The 22,583-nt window shown below is 40.9% G+C and overlaps 1 protein-coding gene across 9 annotated transcripts in view; it reads right to left on the bottom strand.

Moving 5' to 3' along the window:
• The window catches only part of LOC125116370 (solute carrier family 5 member 4), a 231,698-nt gene that overhangs the window by 14,068 nt on the left and 195,047 nt on the right, over positions 1-22,583 (bottom strand). For 8 of the 9 annotated variants that reach the window (XM_047761549.1, XM_047761552.1, XM_047761550.1 and 5 more), the window contains 8 exons: positions 17,997-18,068; positions 16,067-16,171; positions 13,506-13,565; positions 11,658-11,762; positions 7,517-7,622; positions 5,963-6,043; positions 3,321-3,541; positions 550-685 (listed from right to left, as the gene is read on the bottom strand). In XM_047761549.1, the coding sequence (XP_047617505.1) occupies positions 550-685; positions 3,321-3,541; positions 5,963-6,043; positions 7,517-7,622; positions 11,658-11,762; positions 13,506-13,565; positions 16,067-16,171; positions 17,997-18,065 (883 nt within the window). In that variant the 5' untranslated portion in view covers positions 18,066-18,068. Of the gene's footprint in view, positions 1-549; positions 686-3,320; positions 3,542-5,962; positions 6,044-7,516; positions 7,623-11,657; positions 11,763-13,505; positions 13,566-16,066; positions 16,172-17,996; positions 18,069-18,723; positions 19,111-22,583 lie in introns of those variants that run through there. The other variant, XM_047761557.1, reaches the window with a different exon arrangement.

The following is a 22,583-nucleotide window of genomic DNA, read 5'->3' on the forward strand; positions in this document are numbered from 1 at the left end:
AACCAGAGGCATTGATTAACCAAAAAATATTTGGCTATATTTCCTTCACTCTTCATAATAAAGAAAGAAAGTTTATTTTTTAAAGAAAATACCCAAACAACCCAATTCCAAAGCAGAGAAGGTTGGTTCAGTTCTCCAACCATCTTGGAAGGACCAAAAAGTGACAGTGTATCTCAAAGGCTTCCTCATTTAGAGATATCCTTGGGCTCAACCATCACACCTCACTCAATTCATATTTTCCCAGTTTTACCTCATTCTTCTGCATTATCTTGTAGACTAACTTAAATCCAAGCCACTCATGAAAACAGGACTCAGACTCAAAGTCTGCAAGGAGACAGGCATGCAGTATAAGAGAAAAGGGAAGATAATGTCAAATATGCCAACATTTCTTGCTTCTAACCCTCTGCGCAGCTGTTCTTTCCACTTGGGATTCTGTTTTTACCTCTGTAGATAATGGGTTTTCTAATTTGTCAAAGTCTTGATACATCTTAGAACCACTACCCAGAATTCAGGCATAATAAAAAGAGGATTTATGAATTCATAACTTGCCTGTGTACAGGATGCGGCTGATCATCCCCGGCATCACCATGAGGAACATGGGCAGCAGCTTCAGGTATCCACACATGATGCAGGCGGCCTTCACGTGAGACATATCCTTGCCTGACAGGCAGCGCTGCACAATGACCTGCCAGGGAAACACAGCGTAGTCATGAAACAACCATAGAATGACCTCAAAGAAGGGGAGCACCTCTCTTCAGAAATTAATGTTACAATAAGAAATAGTTATGACTAGCAGAAGACAATGGGCTTCAGAGTAAAATCAGAATTTGAATTCTTACTCCTCTTACATAAGAGCTTGACTTCTATAAGTCTCTGATTTCTCATCTCTAGGTAGCGCTATCTCTCATAGGGCATCCTGAATATTTGGTATTTTTATGAGACTCTTAGTACATAGAAGTCAATATGCATCACCACTATTAAAACATGTTTACAGCTCCCACGCTGTATTGTCTCTATGGCAAATTAAGCCCACTGACATGGAAACACCAGTGTCAGGAACCATCAGAATATAACCTTGAGATATTCATCTCTAGATTTCTTCAGACTCTTCTGAGGACCTCATCCAGTTATGAATCAAACATTATGGCCCTTAGAAAATGAATGTATATAATTTCATAATTTCTACTTAAGCCGCTCATTTCTTGACTAAGAATTTTAACAAAGCAGAATTTTTAACCATAATGCCATAACTTCTTGATATTTATCTCCTCGAGGAATGTCATAAAATAAATGCATTTTTCTGCTTAATTCTCTTTGGAGAGACAAATCTATTAGAGATAGTAGAAATGTTATTTAGTGCTGAGGGAGCAGGTGGTATTTGTAGACAGGGGCTAGAAGGCAATGGTTGGAGGGACAACACAAATTAGAAGTGAGGAGAGGAGCCCTGTTGGCAGAGAAACAGGTTCAACCACCAGATCTAAAGAAGAATGTGAGGCTAATTATAGAAAGCAAGTCAGATGATTTTAGAGGCAAAATATAAATAATAAAAATGGTCTCATAAATCAATGATGAGAGGGTACATTCTTTGGTAGATAAATGTTGAGAAAATCAGTTTATTGAATAGAGAAAAAGAAAACTAACACTAACATTGATACAAAGTGGGTTAAAACTGTGAAATTGTAAGTTTGAGTTGACAGAGACTATTTAGGGAGAAGAAAATTTCAAGAAACAAAACAAAAATAAACTTATATGCTATAAAAAGGAACATCTAGAAAACAAAAAAATAAAATCTTAGAAGTTATAAATGCAAAGGAGGATAAAATTAAGAAAATCTCCAAGAAAGTAGAGGAAAGAGAAAGAAATGAAAGATGGCGGGGGGGGGGGGGGGTAAAATACTAGAGAATCAGCTGGGAAGACCAACACTCAAAAGTAGAAGGTCCCAAATAGAAGAAACCAAAATGGAAAAAATCAAAGAAAGAATCTCCCCAAACTATTCAATTACCAGATCAAAGAGGTCACAGTGGCCCATAATAATGGATGAAAACAGATCCACACACAATAGTATATTGTGGTGAAATTTCAAAACACCAAGGACAAAGGAAAGAAGTTTCCAGAGAGAAAAGTAAGTCACATCCAAAAGACCAAGAATCACTTCAAGCTTCACATCAGTAATGGTGGAAGTCAAAATAAAATGAATCCATGACTTTCAGGAAATGATTTCCAACCTACAAATGTGTACATAGCCAGAGTATCAATTTAGGGAGAGTTGGAGTGAAGACATTTTCAAACATGCAAAATCATAATACATTTACCTCCTATCTTTCTCAGGAACTTACTGGATAATTCAATTGCTCTGAAAGAAGGATTACACAAAGAAAGACGATGATGTGGAATACTGAAAATAGGAAATATAACCTAAGAATGAAGCAAAGGAAATCCTAAACATGGTAATGAAAGGGGTTCTGGGTTAGGATAGGAACCAAGCATAGAGGACAACCTGACAGTCTGTGAGAGGTGAAAGGCTCTGGGAGAAAGCTAGAGAAAGAACTGGTAGAATACTTGATGGGTGTGCAAATATTGAGAGGAGATTCAGGCAATTTACAGAGGGTTGTTTAATCAGGAAAAATTATCAGGAAAAATGAAAACAAAAACAAAAGAATTATTTGTTTTAGAGAAAAGAAAAAGCTAAAGGAAACCAGATAATACCATGTAACTTAGCTGTGAGTTATATTTATGTAGCTATAAAAATTGAAGCATTGAATGCAGAACTCACCAAAATTTTGAATTATATCTATTGGGAGGATGGAAGAACAGGAGGTGTGCTTGTGGGAGATTGAGGGTGGAAAATTAAAAGAGCTAAACTCTCATTTCTAATTATAGGAAGCCAATAGAAAAACCCTAAAACTGGAAAACTAAGAGGGAGCCATACAAACTTTTATTTGAATCACCTGGGGCTCAGGCTTATGAGCAAGTTCTGATTCAGTGGGTGTAGTTGGCATGTAAGAGCATTTATTGCTAATGAACTCCAAGGTGATATCCATGTCAATTGTTCATGAACTATACACTGAGTACAAGGATTTAGAGAATCCAGAATACTTAAGGAGATGAAGTTGTTTGCTTTTGAGAGACAGTAAATGGTGTAGAGAGCTGGGATACTAGACAGCTATTTTTTATAACAAGCTTTCTAGAAGTGTTTGACTCTTTAAATCATGCGCATATGTGTGTATGAAATAGAAACTAGATGTTTTTCTATGAGAAGAAAAGGAACAATAAAATTATCTACACCACACACACACCACACACACACACACACTTTTCACCTGATCTGTGCACCAGTACCACACAGCTACGACGGTCATTCCAAATATCATTCCTGGCCATGGAATATCCCCAGTGACAGCATCTCGGAAAATGTGGAAGGAGTCTCCCTGAGGAGTGTAGCACTTGGGGCTGATTGTCAGGTTGTCCCCCTCGACTATGGTTGGGATGGCATTCATGTACTTCTCTGTAAAACTCTCGTAGCCTCCGACTTCGACAAAAGCTGGAAAGGCATTGAATAAAATGAAATGTTTCACAGAAATCCAAGACACTTTGTGTTCATAATTATTCCCTTGTGGTGGAGGTACCCAAATACCTCCAATCAGCCTGGTCAAATCCTCAAAGTCCTTCTCCCAGGATCCATGTATTTCTAGTACCTCTACTGGCACTGGCCATGCCATCAGATTTCCCTTCACAAAGTACATAAAGCAAATCACTTTTTAACTTTTCTTCTTATGGTGCTCTCGGAAATTTTGATTTAGTGTTTAGCCTTGTGGTAAAAATTAAACTGTTATCCAAAAGACTGGTATTTGATGTTTCACAACAAGCCAAGGCAGAAAAAAACCTGAAGATAAGCTAAATGAGGCTAACAGAATTAGACATCAGAAAACCACAACTCATCTGAGAGGGCCAGAAGTTATGGTCTTTCTTCCTGATTCCAGAGCCTGGCTGGTCAGACCTTACACACACTCTGGTTTTCTGGTGCAATACTATATTATACCTGTGTTACAATAAAAATTTGGAAGGATAAGAAGCAGAAATTGGAGGCAGCAGATTAAGTGTGGTGAAGGGAAATGGTGAGACTCAGCCCCCTGGGAGGGTCTGGAAAAGTTAGGTATAGAAAGGAATCACAATGGATGAGAACCCTAGAAAAATAAGCCCAGGCATTTGAGACAACATAGTATTGGTTCAAGTGATATAGATTTCATCAGCATGAATTTGTAGACTGGTAGACATTACAACTCTACATTTGTAGAGTTGAGGTTGACCGTTTACTTCATTAGCTATTTGAGCACTAACGTGTTTGTTGTGTGCCAAACACTGTGCCAGCATTATATGCAAAATGAATGTGCAAGGCAGAGACTCAACCTAGTGGAGGATACAGACAATACAAGGAAATTGTTCTGATAAGGGAAATATGGTTTGTAATGGAAATACATGGGGGACCCAAGAGATGAGTGTTCTCCCATAAGGATAGGAGAAGTGAATCTTAGAGAGGCTGATGCCAGAGTGTGCATCACTGGGGCCAGAAACCAAAGAACCATGAATGAGAAAAAATAGAAATTGTGGCTTAAGTAGAAAGTTCACAAGGAATTGGTACTAGCAATTGCTTTTTGAGTAGCATTGTACAATAGAATTTTCTGTAATGATGGAAATATTCTATTTTTGTGCTGTCCAACATGGTAACCACTGGCCATATATTTAGCAGTTGAAATATGGCTAGGCAAATGAGAAACTGAATTTTTCATTTTAATTAATTTAAATTTAAATAGTCATATGTGGCTAATAGCATCCATATTCTGTTAAAATCACTGTCTATCATTGTGGATTTGTTGTCTTTGCAGTTATATCAGTTTTGCTGTGTGCACCTTTAAGTTCTGTAACTAGGTGCATGTATGTTCAGAAATACTGTATTTGGTGTAGCTTGAGTAGGTGGTAGAACAGGGTTGCTGCTGGTCAGGAGAGGGATAAAAGGACACTTGGTTTCACCCTACATCCTTTTTACTGTGTACATGGATTTTCTAGGCAAAGATAAACAAACACCATAAAAAAAGAAACAAAAATCAGCAAGCTGTAAATTAGATTCATCAATAGTGTTTGCTGGCATGACTTAAAAGAATGAATTAGTTGATGATACTACTAAGTGAGAAAATCCAACCTATGTTTGTATAGTCTAACAATAGAGTAAGTAATGTACTTTAATTATTTCCATCTGAAATAGTCATAATGAAGTTTATATTTAGTTATCTAAAACTTTCTTAATATTAAATCCTTTATTTAATGCAGATCTATATAAATGAAAATGTACGTGTAAATGTAATTGAATCCAATGCACAGTATTTTCATAAAAATTATCAACCCAATGGTACTAACTTTGTCCATTCTGAACACAAAAATATTAAGATTAAACAAAGAAATTTGTCTAAGCAATAATTTTTTTTAAAATCTTTTTGCCTTTTCTAGAGCCGCTCCCACAGCATATGGAGGTTCCCAGGCTAGGGGACTAATCGGAGCTGTAGTCACCGGCCTACACCACAGCCACAGCAACACGGGATACGAGCCGCGTCTGCAACCTACACCACAGCTCACGGCAACGCTGGATCGTTAACCCACTGAGCAAGGACAGGGATCGAACCTGAAACCTCATGGTTCCTAGTCGGATTTGTTAACCACTGCGCCCCGACAGGAACTCCCTGAGCAGTAATTTTTTAAAGGCGGTAAAGTTCTTCTCCCTCACTTTTTCATGCTGAGATAGTACAGCAAGGAAGAAGTTAGGTAGACATTTCAATGATGTGAATTATGTAAATGATTGGAAAATGTGACCCGATAGACTTGGGAAGCAGTAGTAAAGAGCAGGTAGACTGACCAGATGCAAGTCCTTGATTTCTGGCCTCAGGGCCTTGCTCACACTGTTACCACTTACCAAACCCCATGAGAATAAAAGAACCTATCAGCATGATGATCGTTTGGAGGGTGTCTGTGTAAATCACCGAGGCCAAGCCACCTGTGGAAAGAAAAGAACAAGGACATTTTATCCTCATCTATTTGCCATCACTTCCAGGTTCTCCTCCATCCAAACCCTGGAAATAACTCAGCAAAAACATATCAAAAGCTCCTAGAAGGGCCACAAGCTCCTCTTGTCATCCTTATCTCCTTAGTAGTTATGTCTCTCTTTGATCCTCCATATCCCTTGCCTTGCCTTGACTTGACTCAAAGTTTCTGAGAAATATAGTAGAGGTCCATCTTTGTGTGAGTTTTTTTGTTTTGTGTTTTTTTGTCTTTTTAGGGCTGCACCCGAGGCATATGGAGGTTCCCAGGCTAGGGGTCACAGCCGCTGGCCTATGCCACAGTCTCAGCAACACCAGATCAAGCTGCATCTGAGACCTACATACACCACAGCTTAAGGCAATGCCCATCCTTAACCCACTGAGTGAGCCGAGGGATTGAACTTGCATCCTCATGGATGCTAGTCGGATTCATTTCCACTGAGCCACGACAGGAACTCCTGTTGTGTGAGTTTTTGAATATTAAATAGGGGGAAAGGCCAAGTTTTAATACCATGAAAGTTTCCTTTAATAATCCCTCAGTTCACTCCACTTAGAATAATACTTGCTCTCAAAAAAACTGGGGAAAGCCATTTTGCTTTGGTGTTGGAATGTATCACTGTCTCATTAGTCAAGAACCAGATATAGTTGTTGACTTGTGTTTTGCTGCAGTGTGTTCAAACAACAATGACTTCTCTTTCAACTCTAGGCTCACAGTCTCAGTCAGCAAAGAATTTCCTTCACGAGAGTGGCATGGGGAAACAAGACAGATCCTGAAAATAGGAGATTCACACCCTTATCTCTCACTTATTCTGAAATGTATTCAAAGTATTAAAATGGCTCCAGAGCTTTCTTGATTATTCCAAGTGTTATTTTTCTTTATTTTTCCCACCTGAGCTAGTATAGTTTAATTTCCATAAGTTAGTATGCACAAGCCGCTGCACCAGTTTATGTGGTTCACAAAAGGCTGCTATTGAACTGTTACCACACACCGTCTCTCATAACCAAGCAGCTGCCTCAATCCTCCTTTCCTGATTCTGCAGTTCATAGTCTACCACTGTGCCCTGGCATCATGTCTTCATTTGGGCCCTGCCTTGGATTTGCCAGTCTCAGTTTGAAGCCACTATTTCATCCTGACTTTCCATGTATACAATACACTGGATTCCAAATGCCAGTCTGGGTACCAAACACACAGCTGAGCCAAATCACCCTTTCCCCACTTCACTCACCACATCATTAGCTGCTCATACCCAATACTGAGGATTCTGTTTTCTTTTGTTCTAATTGTATTTCTGGGTCTGTGGTTGAATATCACAATATGGAATAAGAAGTTTTCTTTACCATGACAGTGACAAAGCTAACACTGAGGGTGCTAATGGCAGGTGAGATGAGCAGAAGAGAGCATTACTGAGCTAAACTTGCAACAGACTCACCAGTGATTGTGTAAATAGCAGTGATAGCCAAGAGACTGAAGATCGCCAGATAAAGGTCCAATCCCAAGGCCAGCTTGATGAATATGGCTCCAGAAAATATGTCTGACTAAAGAGGGAGCAGTTAGGATGGAAAAGAAACATGCACCACATCACTTAGCTTTTCACTGATGATTTCCCCCAAATACTTACTGTAACTCTACATGTCATTTCTGCAATCTACTTGTGAGCTCTTTAGAAGCCAGATCTCATCCACAGAGGATCAGTTATTGGGCTTACCACCAAGAGGAATAACTAGTGAGTGAACAGAAGGTGAGACATGTCTACACTATAGCTTGTGTAGACTACTCTTTCATGATGGTCAGCAAAGAAGCAATAATAAAGACTAAAGAGGTAGGTAGAGGAGACACAGAATAGAGGAATGGCTATTGTCAGGAAGGAAGATACTTGAGCATGCTTGGGGTATTAGAAAGTAAGGGGTAAAATGTGAAGGGTGAGGTAATTATGAAGCAAATAGCTAGAGACATTGAGACGAGATGGGATCAAGAGTAGGCAGAGGTTGAGGGGCTGAACTTTGATAAAAAGGGAAGATTCCTTATCCTCAGAGTGGTGGGAAAAAGGAAAGAATAAGGTTATTTGGGTGGAGGAGGAATGAGTGGTTGGTTCACGCCTAAGTTTACCAGACTAAGTGGGAGATGAGGTTTTCTAAGAGACAGAGGTCCAGGAGCTAAAAAACGTTGTGGATGGTTTAGAATGTCATTGAGAAGACCAGGGGAAAGTCATAAAGAAACATAAATAAAAGGACTATTGGTTGAGGTCCAGAGGCCAGCAGGGAGTCCTAGCTATTTGCTTCATAATTACCTCACCCTTCACATTTTACCCTGAGATGCAAGATCATGTCTACCCAGCTCTGCCTGGGCCCCTGTAGCCCCAAAGTCTGCTTCCCTGATTCCCTGATATTTCTTCAGCGCAACTGGTATTTGGATCTGTCCCCTAAATTCTGATCTTCCCAGGATCCATGTCAAAAACAAAACCCAAAACCTGAGAAATAGAATGTAAGCATGTTAGAAACATGGAAATAAATTCTCTAGGTACAGGCACAGAATAAGTGGGAAGCTGGGTTTAACCAGGATTGAACTCTTTTTCTAGGGGAGTTTAATGAAAGGGGAGACAGGCAAATAAATTGAGTCTATGTGATAAAGAGTGATTATAAGGATGGATTATGAAATCTAAGGAAAAGGAAAGCATGAGCCAAGTAAGGGAAAGGATTCAGAATCAGACGAATTAGGTTTTTTTTTTTTTTTTGGTAGAACTTGGGTTTGGAAAAGGTATAAGAGGAGATGGTTGCTTTTTACCCTCATAAAATTTGAAATAAAACCTGATGTTTTATCATTTCACCAGACACTCATGTTGGTGAAAAGCCTATTCTTGATAATCGAAGCCTAGAATCTAACTATGTGTTACAAACACAAAGTACTTTCTGCAACTTTGTTATCACCGGATTTTTAAGGACTGCAACTACTGTGTAAATTGAGAGGAGATTGGGCTTTTACAAAATTTGATAGTCACAAAAAATTATTTACCATTTCAGAAAAGATATCACCTGCTGGGACTCATTGTATATAATTTGTCATGAATGGTACCTGCATCTGTCTGCATTTATTGCTGTCACATTCATACCAATCTACATGGGGGGGGCCATTAAAATATTTCTCATAAATAGGAAGCATTTCAAAATCTAAGATTTTCTTTTGCTATTAAAGGCATTAGTTGGACAATTGTCATCTCTCAATAAAGTCTGTAGGTTACAATCAGTTTTAATCCAAGTTAATTTCTTTCTTTTTTGTGTGTGTGTCTTTTTAGGGCCAAACTTGAGGCATATGGAGGTTCCCAGGTAGGGGTCGAGTCAGAGCTGTAGCTGCCAGCCTATGCCACAGCCACAGCAACACAGGATCCAAGCTGCATCTGTGATCTATGCCACTGTTCAAGGCAATGCCAGAGCCTTAACCACTGAGCGAGGCCAGGGATCAAACCCGCAACCTCATGGTTCCTAGTTGAATTCATTTCTGTTGTGCCACAATGAAAACTCCCAATTTCTTAATTTAAAAATTTGTATCATAAATGTCTTTAAGGCATTCGGGTTCAATTGTCTAAGGTTAAAGGTGCATGATGTCTTACTGAGTACATATAATGACTCTCAGTAGATGTATTATTGGAGGTTGAGAACCAGTGAACAAGATGATCTTTTTAAAACCTGGGGCAGGGGAGAACTATGAAAGTCACTGATCTGTTTAATAATTAACCAGGACAGAATCTGTTATCAGAGTCTAATAGTACACAGAAGGTCATGTCTAAGATTATTAATATCACTTAAAACATAACCTAGTTGGTAAAAATGGACTCCTGTCGCTGAATCTTTCCACCTCACCACAGCAGCTCCTGCATAGTCACTTGGCTTTCTCTGTGGCTCCATTCAGCTCCCCAACATTCCATCCTCTCCCACCACCAGGAACCATCCATGCCAGGAGCCTGCATCCCTCAGGGTCTGCTTTGGCCTCTGTCATTCTGCTCTAGCACTTTGTTCATGCTCTTTAGGGTCATAACTCTGGGCTTCAGGGCCAGAGGAGAATGGAGATCAGTGAGTCCCACCCACCTGCAGTGCTCTTTAAGATCATAAAGCTCTAGGTGTTGGAGCCAGAGGCAGAATGTGTGAGCTCAAAGCCCCAGATACCTGCAGGCTCCTCTGCATCCCTTGGGCTCTCTTCACCCTCCTGTCCTGGGGCTCATTTAAGTCCCTGCACTCCCCACCAATGCAGAAGACCTCAGTTCCAGTTCTATGCAGCAAGGACCACCACCTCACTTCCTGGGTGTCCATAGCACATTTCCTGTGCTTGTCTTTATACTTTATTTCAGCTCTCATTTTAATATTTTTGCATATAGTGTCACAAATTGCTATTTCATTGGACATTCTTATATCCTTAACCACATGGTGAACTCCTTGTGCACAGGAATCTTGCTCCCCCAACCCAGAGCTCAACAATTTATAAGTGCTGGGAAATGCTCACATTGCATTAGGAAGGCTCACGCCACCTAATCTAAGCTGCTGGTTTGCTTCCAGTCATGACTCACCTCAACACAGGAGCAATAATGAGAGTGAGCTTTGGCTCTCAAGAACTGCCTAGGCTATAAACTTGCAGGAGAGTATTTCCTTAGTCACCTACACATTGAGGAGCAAATGAGTTAACTTTTTTTGTTTGTTTTCTAAACATGCTGCTGAATCTTCCAATTCCTTTTTTCTTTTCTCAATGATTATCTCCAAGGGATTGAACTGTTAAACTTTAGAATCCTTTTAACACTGATCTGTAACATCTGTTTTATAGGGGTGATAAAATAGGGTACAGTAAAGCAAAGTCAGCATAATAATATAAAACACTTTCCTTCTGGTCTACATGTCAGATAATTAAGATGAAAAGGAAAATGTAAACGTGGCCTGGCTTTGACAAAGAGAATAAAGAGGTTATTGTGCAGGGGAGGCAGGGGGCTAGAGAATCCTCCTCTTGACTACTAAATAGCTGTGCTACTTAAATGAGACTTTTTTTTTCTTTCTGTCCATCCATTTTTTCATATTCTTTTTTTTTTTTTTTGGTCTTTTTGCCATTTCTTGGGCCGCTCCAGCGGCATATGGAGGTTCCCAGGCTAGGGGTCCAATCAGCGCTGTAGCTGCCAGCCTATGCCAGAGCCACAGCAACGCAAGATCCGAGCTGTGTCTGCAACCTACACCACAGCTCACGGCGACGCAGGATCATTAACCCACTGAGCAAGGGCAGGGATTGAACCCGCAACCTCATGGTTCCTAGTCGGATTCATTAACCACTGCGCCATGACAGGAACTCCCATTTTTTCATATTCTTAATGAAAGTGTGGGTTTACACTCAGGAGCCTCTCATAACTTGTAATTCTTTTACTCTATGAATGCAGGGTCTCTGAAACTCCTCTTTTTCTACATAAAAACTTGGCAGAGAGACCCCACATAGTTTAAAAACCATCCATAAGGCTTAATCTATAAAGGCTCTCTTGATCTTAGCACTTTTGCCCCATCAAAGGACCTCACGAAGATAATATGCCAGGAGGGCATGGAACTCACTGAGATTCTCAAAGCCACACAGATGAACAGGGAGAGGATGGAGAGGTAGATCTGGAGTCGCTTCCCACCAAACCGCTTCCTCAGGTATTCTGGCATGGTCATCACCTGCAGAGGCAGACACCAGGGATTCTCCTTCAGAGCTCAGCATGTTCAGATTGTTTAACATTCACTAAGCACCTGTGAGCAGGTAACTATGTGCAGCACCTCAGGAAGACAGAGGTTTCACCCTGGGAAAGCAGCAGGACTGGAATATATGCAATCATTGGAATCAGACAATCTTGGGATATGTTCCCAGATTTGACATTTACTGGAAGTGTGACCTTTGGTAAATGACAATCTCTCTGAACTTCCATTTTATCATCCGTAAAATGGGACTTTAATATGAAGGTAGATGTAAAGTACCCACTGCGACACCAAATGTATGTTAGATACTCAACAAATAGTTTTGATTATTTTCACCAATAATGTTGCAGTCTAGTAAAAACAATACTACTCTTAAATAATGAACTACAATTAGGGTCACATAATAAATTGATAATTGAACAAATTGCAGTTATACAGTTGGGAGTATATTTATGTGATTATCTTTACTGAAAAGAAGACAGTTAGATCAAACCCCAATTTAGAGAAAAATCCGAGGTTATCGTTACTGAAATACATCATCTATGCAATCAGTGTAAAAGGCACATTTTTCTGGTTTCTTCATAGCAGATTGAGCTCACGAGTTCATCCCCCCAATATAAAAGGATGTTAAATAAATATTTATGTAATATTATCAAACACAGGAAGGGAAACGCTCAGGGGCTCATAAACTGTGTGGAACCCTGTCAAAAATGGTATGCCATTGCCAATAACACATGCATAAGTTCTGTAGTGTGGATTCTTAAATCAAGGAGAGCATTCTTCAACAGAGTTGTTCAAGCCTGGAACTGGAAGGGACCCAGGATAAACAGAGGGGGACTATATAGTGACTGGCAGGTTTATTGGACAGAAGGTACCCTCATCCCAGGACTTATCCCAGGATATAGCATCCCACAGCCTGTGCACCAGCTACAGAAGGAATAAATGTGGGAACCAGGCTTAGAGAGGGAGAGCAGCGAACCAGATGGTTCTCAATACCAGATTAAAGGAGAGCCACCAGAGCTACAGTGCTTTCTATTCCTTATTTAAAAAAAAAAAAAAAAAAAAACTACTTTAGGAGTTCCCATCGTGGCTCAGTGGTTAACGAATCCGACTAGGAACCATGAGGTTGCGGGTTCGATCCCTGGTCTTGCTCAGTGGGTTAAGGATCCGGCATTGCCATGAGCTGTGGTGTAGGTCACAGATGAGGCTCAGATTCCACCTTGCTATGGCTGTGGTGTAGGCTGGCGGCTACAGCTCTGATTAGACCCCTAGCCTGGGAACCTCCATATGCCACAGGGGCAGCTCCAGAAAAGGCAAAAAGACAAAACAACAACAACAACAAACTACTTTGCACCAACCCCTAGCCCAGGAACTTCCATATGCCACAGGTGTGGCCATCAAAAAAACCAAAACACAAACAAAACAAAACCAAACAAAAAAAACTATTTTACAAATGTCAGAATGGCAAAGAATAAAATGAAGGAAAATACCATGTGTTGTTGAGAATATGGGAAAATACAAACCCTCACAATAGTGATCAGAAAGAGGAGAGCTGACTGCAGCCATTTTCAAGAGCCATCTGACAGCACATAGTAGATTTATGTAAATGTAAACCCAGAAATCCTGGGAAGAATGATAGCACCCACGTTTCATGACTGATCAGAAAGAATGAGTCTATAAACAAATGCCTGACAGATGAGCCAAAGAACACTTGTGGATACTCACCCCTGCCTTGATGTATATGGGGACAAAGAACCACCCCAGGACCAGCAACAGCAGCAAAGCCTACAAGAAACCAAGAACAGAGTGTGAAATTCGAAAGGCTTGGTTTGTGGGCCTTTTCACTTCACAACCTCGGAGACTAAAAATAAAGTGTATGATTGGATCCCAGGACAGCTGTGGGCTCTTTCCTCTGTTTCCATGATTCAGAGGCCACCATTTCCTGGGGCTTAGGAGGTGACAAAAGATGTGTGGTGAAAAATGGAGAGATGGTAAGAGATCTGAGCCCATCTGGACCACTGGTCAGTGATACGGTCTTTGCCAAAAGGAATTATTCTTGAATGGCAAGAACTATATAGAGTGACAAACCAATGAGAAAGACATTTAGAGATAGATGAATATTCCCAGTACCCACCAAGTCTCCACAAATACTACTACTACGACTGTAATCTTACATTAACATTGATGCTTGTAAAAAGTCTTCACATATATTGCTCATGCCGTTCTCACAACACCAAGTGACACAGATGCAATAAGCACAATCCTGTTTTATGGAGGGGTAACTTGAGCCTTAGAGAGATTAAGGAAGCCCAAAGTCATGGATTAAAACAGCCAGACTCTTGGCAACCTGATAATCACACCCACTGGGGCCATATGGCATTTTGTCCCTGCTTCTGGAGGCTGGCTCCTTTCTGGAGTCCATGGCACTATAAAAACAAAACCCAGACCATAGGGCATGTGTGGAAGCTGGGTCCATTCTGGAATCCCTGACGCTACCAAAGTAAAACTAGAGGCAAAATCTTCAACAAGGGAAGGGCACAGTTACTGCAATGACTCAAGGTCACTTTCTGACTCTACCCAGGGAGGGTCTCTTTATATTTTTGCTGTAATCCAACTTTCTTTCACATCAGCATCTCCCTCTGACATTTCATACACATGCACATACCAGCACTAGAAAGGACAGGAAAAAAGAACAGAAAAGCTTAGTCAATTCAAGAAATATTTGGAGTTCCCGTCGTGGCGCAGTGGTTAACGAATCTGACTAGGAACCATGAGGTTGCAGGTTTGGTCCCTGCCCTTGCTCAGTGGGTTAACGATCTGGCATTGCCGTGAGCTGTGGTGTAGGTTGCAGATGCGGCTCAGATCCTGCGTTGCTGTGGCTCTGGCGTAGGCTGGTGGCTGCGGCTCTGATTGGACCCCTAGCCTAGGAACCTCCATATGCTGCGGGAGCGGCCCAAGAAATAGCAAAAAAAAAAAAAAAAAAAAAAAGAAATATTTATAGCATGTGCCCAGTTAAGTCTTATGGAGAAACATGAGAGGAGATGGTCCCTGTGCTTAAAGATCTTAGATCTAATTAAGGGGGACACATCTTCGACTGGTGAGATGGATGTAGAAGAATTAGGAACTCAATCACAGAGCCTTGTAGATTCCATCTACTGCCTCTAAATCACTCATTCCTTACTATACAGTCACTCCCTTGGTCAGGTCCTATTCATCCTTTTGACATCAGCACCAAGAATCTCCCTGGACACATGATGAGCCCTAGACATCATCATCACACAGGATGACCCTCCTGTGTGAGAGCTCTCAACACTCCATGCATGCTTCTCTCCTTGTACTTCCCATAGTATAGTGAATGTTTATCTGTCTCCCCCACAGGGATGTAAGTTTCTCAAAAGAATCTTTCTTTTACATTTTTAAAAATTCCCTGCATCTAATTCAGAGCTAGACATATAGTGTAATAGCTCAGGGAGGAAAGATAAAAGTGATGGCTAAAATGATCAAGGTGTTTAAGTGAAAGTGAGGATTGAATCCTATAGAAATGATATTCCTGGTGGAATAACTGCTTGAACAAAATAATGTGACTGGAAGGGCCCAGGCAGAATGGGGCCACACAGGGGAGTCTCTGAAGCTCAGACAAGGGGTGGGTTAGGAAAAGAAATAGAAAGCAAACCAAACAGGAATTTGTCTTATACAGACTTCCGGGCAATCACATCTAGAGTTTAAAAAAAATTTTTTAGGAGTTCCTGTCATGGCTCAGTGATTAACGAATCCGACTAGGACCCATGAGGTTGCAGGTTCAATCCCTGGCCTTGCTCAGTGGGTTAAGGATCTGGCGTTGCCGTGAGCTGTGGTGTAGGTCGCAGACACGGCTTGGATCCCGCATTGCTGTGGCTCTGGCGTAGGCCGGTGGCTACAGCTCTGATTCGACCCTTTTTTTGCCATTTCTTGGGCCACGACTGGCAAAAGAAGAAATGGCAAAAAGACAAAAAGACAAAAAAAAATTTTTTTTAAAGTATAGTTGATTTACAATGTTCCTTCAATTTTTGTATATATATATATACATACATTCTTTTTTTTTCTTACCATCTTCCATCACGTTCTGACCCAAGAGATTGGACATAGTTCCCTGCACTGTACAATAGAACCCCATTGCTTATCCATTCCACATGTAATAGTCTTCATCTACCAACCCCAAACTCCCCATCTCTAAAGTATGGTACAAATGATCCTATCTACAAAATAGAGTTTTGATTTAAAGGAAAAAAGCCTATGATGTCACTTACATTCCATTCAAATGCTGCAATGGCGATTCCTGAGGCTGCTCCTGTCCCAGCCAGCCCCACGAAGTGACCACTGCCAATGTTACTGGCAAAGAGAGAGGCACCCATCTGGAATCCAAGAGAACAGAGAAAGAAGTCCCAAATCAGACATCCTAAAAGCAGGTAAATATTGAGATGTTTCTATCACCTCTCCTCAGGGTAGGAGTCAGCAAGCTATAGATCATGGCCTAAATTTAGCTGGTCATTAGTTTTTGGTAGCTAAGACTGTTTTCATATTTTTGAATGGTTAAAAAAAGTCTAAAGAAGAATACTATTTTGGGAAGTGTGATATTATGTGAAATTCAAGTTTTAGGGTCCACAGATAGTTTTATCAGAATGCAGCCACACTCACTGGTTTTACATATTGACCAAGGCTGCTTCTGTGCTACAACAGTAGTTGTGTGGTTGCAACACACTGTATGGCCCATAAACTTTAAAATACTTACCATAAAATAAAATAAAATAAAATAAAATAAAATAAAATAAAATAAAATAAAATACTTATAATCTGGCATTTTATGGAAAAGCTCTCTGACCTCTGCTTTAAAGAACATTATCTACCTGGATGCTCTGATTTGAGTCTATCCTTCGCTAAGAACTTCCAGACCTCCTATCGGATCCTTCAGTCAGCCTCAAGGACTCCAAAGCTGGGTAAGAGGGAATTCTTCTCGTCCTCCTGACCCTAAGTTTTCTGTCACATCATCTACTGTTCTTAAGTCTCAGTGATCAAGAGAGATTTCTTGAGGAAGCATGGATGAGCACTAGTTCTGTCAGAATAGAGTTTCAGTGTGGGACCCCCGCAGTGCTTATTCTTCTGTTTTCACTTTTTGAGCCTTCTTTAAGACCATCTTTCCTTTCCTTTTTTTTTTTTTTCTGGCCATGCCCTCCACACATGGGAGTTCCCATGCCATAGCAGCAACCCTAGGCACTGCAGTGATGATGCCAGATCTCTAACCCACTGTACCACAAGGGAACTCCAAAACCAGGTTTTCTATTCAGGCATTTGGGGACAGGGAATGGGATTGAGTTGGTTTGTGGCTATGGGATTGGTTGAGCCCTGAATATTTCATAAAAATAGTCTTAAGAAGGCATTGTCTGATTGGACACCCCAATAAATACCCATTTTGACCTTGCAATTGGTCTGCTTCAACCACCCTGGCCAGGTCATTTCCTAATCTCCACTTCCTTTCATACTATTCAGTCTGCAGATCTGTGAAGGAAGCATGTACTGAGCATCCACTGTATAACCATATGCCTAACCCACTGCTGACACTGTATAGGTTCAGAGAAGATGCACCCTGCAAGGACACTCTTGCAAAGGAAGCCAAGCACCAAAACCCAGGATGGAAGACACAAACTTGGCAAAAATCAAAGAGGCATCACCATTTCACCATCACAGGGAACACACAACTGCTCTCATAACTGCAGAGAACTCAGGACTAGACATTCTGGTGGTCATGCAGGGGGAAGCTTCTCAGATAAAGCAGGGCTTGAGCTGAGTGTTGAAGGAGGAAAGCAGAGTGGGGAATGCTTATTCAAAGAAGAGGGGCAGTAGCATTAGCTCAGGACGGGGACCAATGAAGGAATGCACTGGAAATTGTAAGGAGCCAAGGCAGAAGATCTTTGCTGTGGACCACAGGGAAAGAATTTGAAGCAGAGCTGAGCTGGGTCTTCCCAAATGCCACCTTATAACTCCTGCTCTCACAATCGGTGATTCACTAACATTTACTGGAACTACAGGGCAGGGCCCTGAAGTCAGGGGTTTAGGGAAAGAGACACCAGCAAGTAGGCAACCAATGCACTTCAGATATGATCAACATTCCCTTTTTTCTCTTTATTTGCCCTTAAACACACACACTGGAAATTTACCTCCAGGAGGCTCTAACCCACTTACCGGCCACCAGGTCACATCTCGACCAGCCAGGAAAAAGCCTCCAACAGTTCCCCGGTTGGTCCTCAGCATCGCCTGAGAGAAGGGAAGACATGTGAAGGTCAAACCGCAGCAATTGCTCCTGAGATGCCCCAGATGCTCTGGCCAGGGTGCTGACAGAAGTGACCTTTTCCAGCATTCCTAAAGAGAAACACTATCCTGGAAATCATAACACAGCACGAATTTTCAAAGGACTTCAAAAATCACAGCTTCACAGAAACCAAAGGACTTTAAGAAATCACATTCCTCAACTTCTGTCCTAATTGCTTTGTTTTCATTGATGAAAACAATGTGAATCGCTAAAGCTGTGCTTAGAAGAAAATATGCAGCCTCTAACCCATTACTTGAAAGAATGAATGTAAATAAATTAAGCATCCAACTCAACTAAATTAGAAAGCAAGTAAAGGAAAATAAATGAGATAATAAAACAATATCTTTATTCCACTATGCCAGGTGTTGGACGCTGAACAGCCTAAGTCTGAAGTCCCACTGCTGGCCCCATTCACACGAAGTTAGAAGGATTAACTCGGTGAAAGTTGATGTCACACATGAGAAAATGACTGAGAGGACAATGAAATGTGTAACAGCTGGTAATGTCCTCTTACTTCTTCACACCACACATTTCCCGCCCTCAGACATTTTACCCTGAGCCTTGTGCCCACCCTAAACACCCTACTGGGTTCCTACATACCCACAGCCCAACAGCCATCACCACCACAAAATAGATGACAATGACAGAGATGTCAGCAGCATTTTGGATGCGCTCTGATATCTCAGGAGGACCCGGGGTCTTGGTCACAGTGCTGGGGCTTAACGTGCTGGCCATGGCTGAAGGCAGTGGTTTCCCATCCCAGGTACAGCCCCTTTCTTATGTGAGCTCTGAGTTAATGATCAGCCTCGAGCAGGTGGCGTGCGCTATCAGAGTCATCTCCTGGCCAGGAGGACCTTTAAACTTCTCTGAGCTCTGAGACCATGAGTCTCCAGTGGTCATGTTGGGCTCAGTGAACTGTGGGAATGAGAGGTGAGAGATGAGAAATGGAGTGAGAATTGAAGGTGGAGAGTGGGGGATTCACTGAATGGAAAGACGGGGTCTTTAAAATTTGACCAGGCTGAGTGAGGACTAAGGAGATGAAGAGGACAAGGAGGGGAGAAGGACAGAGGTGACAGAGCCAGAAAAGAGTCAGGAGGATACGGGGTGAGGGTCCCTCACAGAGTAGTTAAGATTCCTGAGCAAGGAATTATATCCCTTGAAAGTTAAGTCATTTTGCATTTCCTGGGTTCCAAAGCTTTATTTTTTCTGGAATAAGTTGTCTGAACTGGGCTTTATATGACATATCAGGACTGAGGTGGCCCATGCAGGAAAGGGAAGTGGCTCTGAGAGTCCTGCATGTGGAGGGTTCTGTGCCACAGGCTGTGCAGTGGGCAGGACTGTGCAGTGGGCTGGGTTTTGACAATGGGTGAATCAGCCTACAGCACATGATACTGATTCTCAGGACTGGATTTATATCCAGACACGGGATTGCTGGATAATATAGTGTAGGGAGCCGAGGAGATGCAGGAGGCCAAGAAAGGGAACTAGCCTGATGGCACAGTTCCGAAGGCAGGGTTACTAACCAAGGAAAAGAAGCCTACCCGCTGGCACAGTTCCAAGGGCAGATTTAGAAATAGGAAAAAGGAACTCTCCCAGACTTCAAGAAATACTACAAAGCCACAGTCATCAAAACAGTGTGGTACTGGTATCAAAACAGACAGACAGACCAATGGAACAGAATAGAGAATCCGGAAATAAACCCTGACACCTATGGTCAATTAATCTTTGACAAGGGAGGCAAGAACATCAAATGGGAAAAAGAAAGTCTCTTCAGCAAGCATTGCTGGGAAACCTGGACAGCTGCATGCAAAGCAATGAAACTAGAACACACCCTCACACCATGCACAAAAATAAACTCCAAATGGCTGACTTAAATATACGACAGGATACCATCAAACTCCCAGAAGAAAACATAGGCAAAACACTCTCTGACATCAACATCATGAATATTTTCTCAGGTCAGTCTCCCAAAGCAATAGAAATTAGAGCAAAAATAAACCCATGGGACCTCATCAAACTGAAAAGCTTTTGCACAGCAAAGGAAACCCAAAAGAAAACAAAAAGACAACTTACAGAATGGGAGAAAATAGTTTCAAATGATGCAACCGACAAGGGCTTAATCTCTAGAATATATAAACAACTTATACAACACAACAGCAAAAAAACCAATCAATCAATGGAAAAATGGGCAAAAGACCTGAATAGACTGTTCTCCAAAGAAGATACACAGATGGCCAGCAAACACATGAAAAAATGCTCAACATCGCTGATTATAAGAGAAATGCAAATCAAAACCACCATGAGATACCACCTCACACCAGTCAGAATGGCCATCATTAATAAATCCACAAATAACAAGTGCTGGAGGGGCTGTGGAGAAAAGGGAACCTTCCTGCACTGTTGGTGGGAATGTAAACTGGTACAGCCACTATGGAGAACAGTTTGGAGATACCTTAGAAATCTATACATAGAACTTCCACATGACCCTGCAATCCCACTCTTGGGCATCTATCCGGACAAAACTCTACTTAAAAGAGACACGTGCACCTGCATGTTCATTGCAGCACTATTCACAATAGCCAGGACATGGAAACAACCCAAATGTCCATCGACAGATGATTGGATTCGGAAGAGGTGGTATATATACACAATGGAATACTACTCAGCCATCAAAAAGAATGACATAATGCCATTTGCAGCAACATGGATGGAACTAGAGAATCTCATACTGAGTGAAATGAGCCAGAAAGACAAAGACAAATACCATATGATATCACTTATAACTGGAATCTAATATCCAGCACAAATGAACATCTCCTCAGAAAAGAAAATCATGGACTTGGAGAAGAGACTTGTGGCTGCCTGATGGGAAAGGGAGGGAGTGGGAGGGATCGGGAGCTTGGGCTTATCAGACACAACTTAGAATAGATTTACAAGGAGATCCTGCTGAATAGCATTGAGAACTTTGTCTAGATACTCATGTTGCAACAGAACAAAGGGTGGGGGAAAAAAATGTAATTGTAATGTATACATGTGAGGATAACCTGACCCCCTTGCTGTACAGTGGGAAAAAAAAAAAGAAATACGAAAAAGGGCTTACTTGGCAGCACAGTTACGAGGGCAAGTTCTAAAAACAATGAGGCTCACCTGCTAACCTGACAATAACAACAAAAACAAAATGAAGGCTTTGCACAACAGTGCAAGAATAGAAATCGCTTCTTAGAAAATTCAGTCTTTCCTGCTATTTACTTATTATTTAGTCTTTCCTGTTATTTGTTTGTTATTCTTTGTTATTTTCCTATATTGATTTATGACTCAATAAAATTGGAACAATAATATGATTGAAACAACAATAAATAAGGGTTTCACCTTGGTGGAATTCCCCCTATTCAAATCCAATTTAGTTAAAAATTAAAGTATTCATTAGTTTGTTACAAGTAAAAATAGGTTTCGGAGTTAGGTAATTGTGGAATGTACAATAGGTTAGAATAGGTTAGACATACATTATTCTTGATGGAAAAACATAATAATAATCTTGCTTTTAATGTATTTTGTAGGAAGCTTTTAAGTTTTAGAAAATTAAGTTGCTTTGATATAAAAAATATTTTCTCATACCGTCCCCTGACCATAACACTTTGAAGTTAGTACCCCAAGCTTTAATCTAAAAATGAATTTTTGTAAATGTCAAATTCTTGTGCTTGTGATCGTTCTAGCTGGTAAAGATTAGCTTAAAACAATAGTGGGTGGTGCTTGCTAAAAGTAACCAAAAAACGTTTTGTACCAAATCGCCTTATTTTCATATGATGTTTTTTCTATATGATGTTTTGTACCCATTATAGTTTCACATGATGTATCCTTTAGTTTTAATTAAAATCCTTAGAACACAATGTATATCTACTGTACCGTGTAATCTAAAAGCATAACCTTTAAAAATATAATCTAAGCACTGTGATGTAAGTTAAAATTGAGCTGTCTATATAAACTGTTACCTATGCCAATAAAATTTGAGCAGTCCAGCACCCTGAAAGAAGGGACAAAGAGGCTGTCTCCGTGTGCATTTGCCGACACCATCCATCTCCGACAGGGTACGCATCCCTGGCCGCTGGAGCTGGACTCTGGCAATACAGTAGTTCTATTTTTAATCTTTTGAGGAACCTCCAAACTGTCTTCCATAATGGTTGTATCAGTTTACATTCCCACCAATGGTGCATAGGGGTTCTCTTTTCTCCAGATTCTTCCCAACACTTCTAAGCTCTTGTCTTTTTGATAATAGCCATCCTAACAACTATAAGCTCTTGTCTTTTTGATAATAGCCATCCTAACAACTATAAGGTGATATGTCATTTCAGATCTGATTTGCATTTCCCTAACAATTGATTAGTGATGCTGAGCATCTTTTTTTTTTTTCTTTGTCTTTTTGCTATTTCTTGGGCCACTCCCACGGCATATGGAGGTTCCCA

The sequence above is a fragment of the Phacochoerus africanus genome, chromosome 15 (assembly GCF_016906955.1).
Source record: "Phacochoerus africanus isolate WHEZ1 chromosome 15, ROS_Pafr_v1, whole genome shotgun sequence".
NCBI classification, from domain to species: domain Eukaryota; kingdom Metazoa; phylum Chordata; class Mammalia; order Artiodactyla; family Suidae; genus Phacochoerus; species Phacochoerus africanus.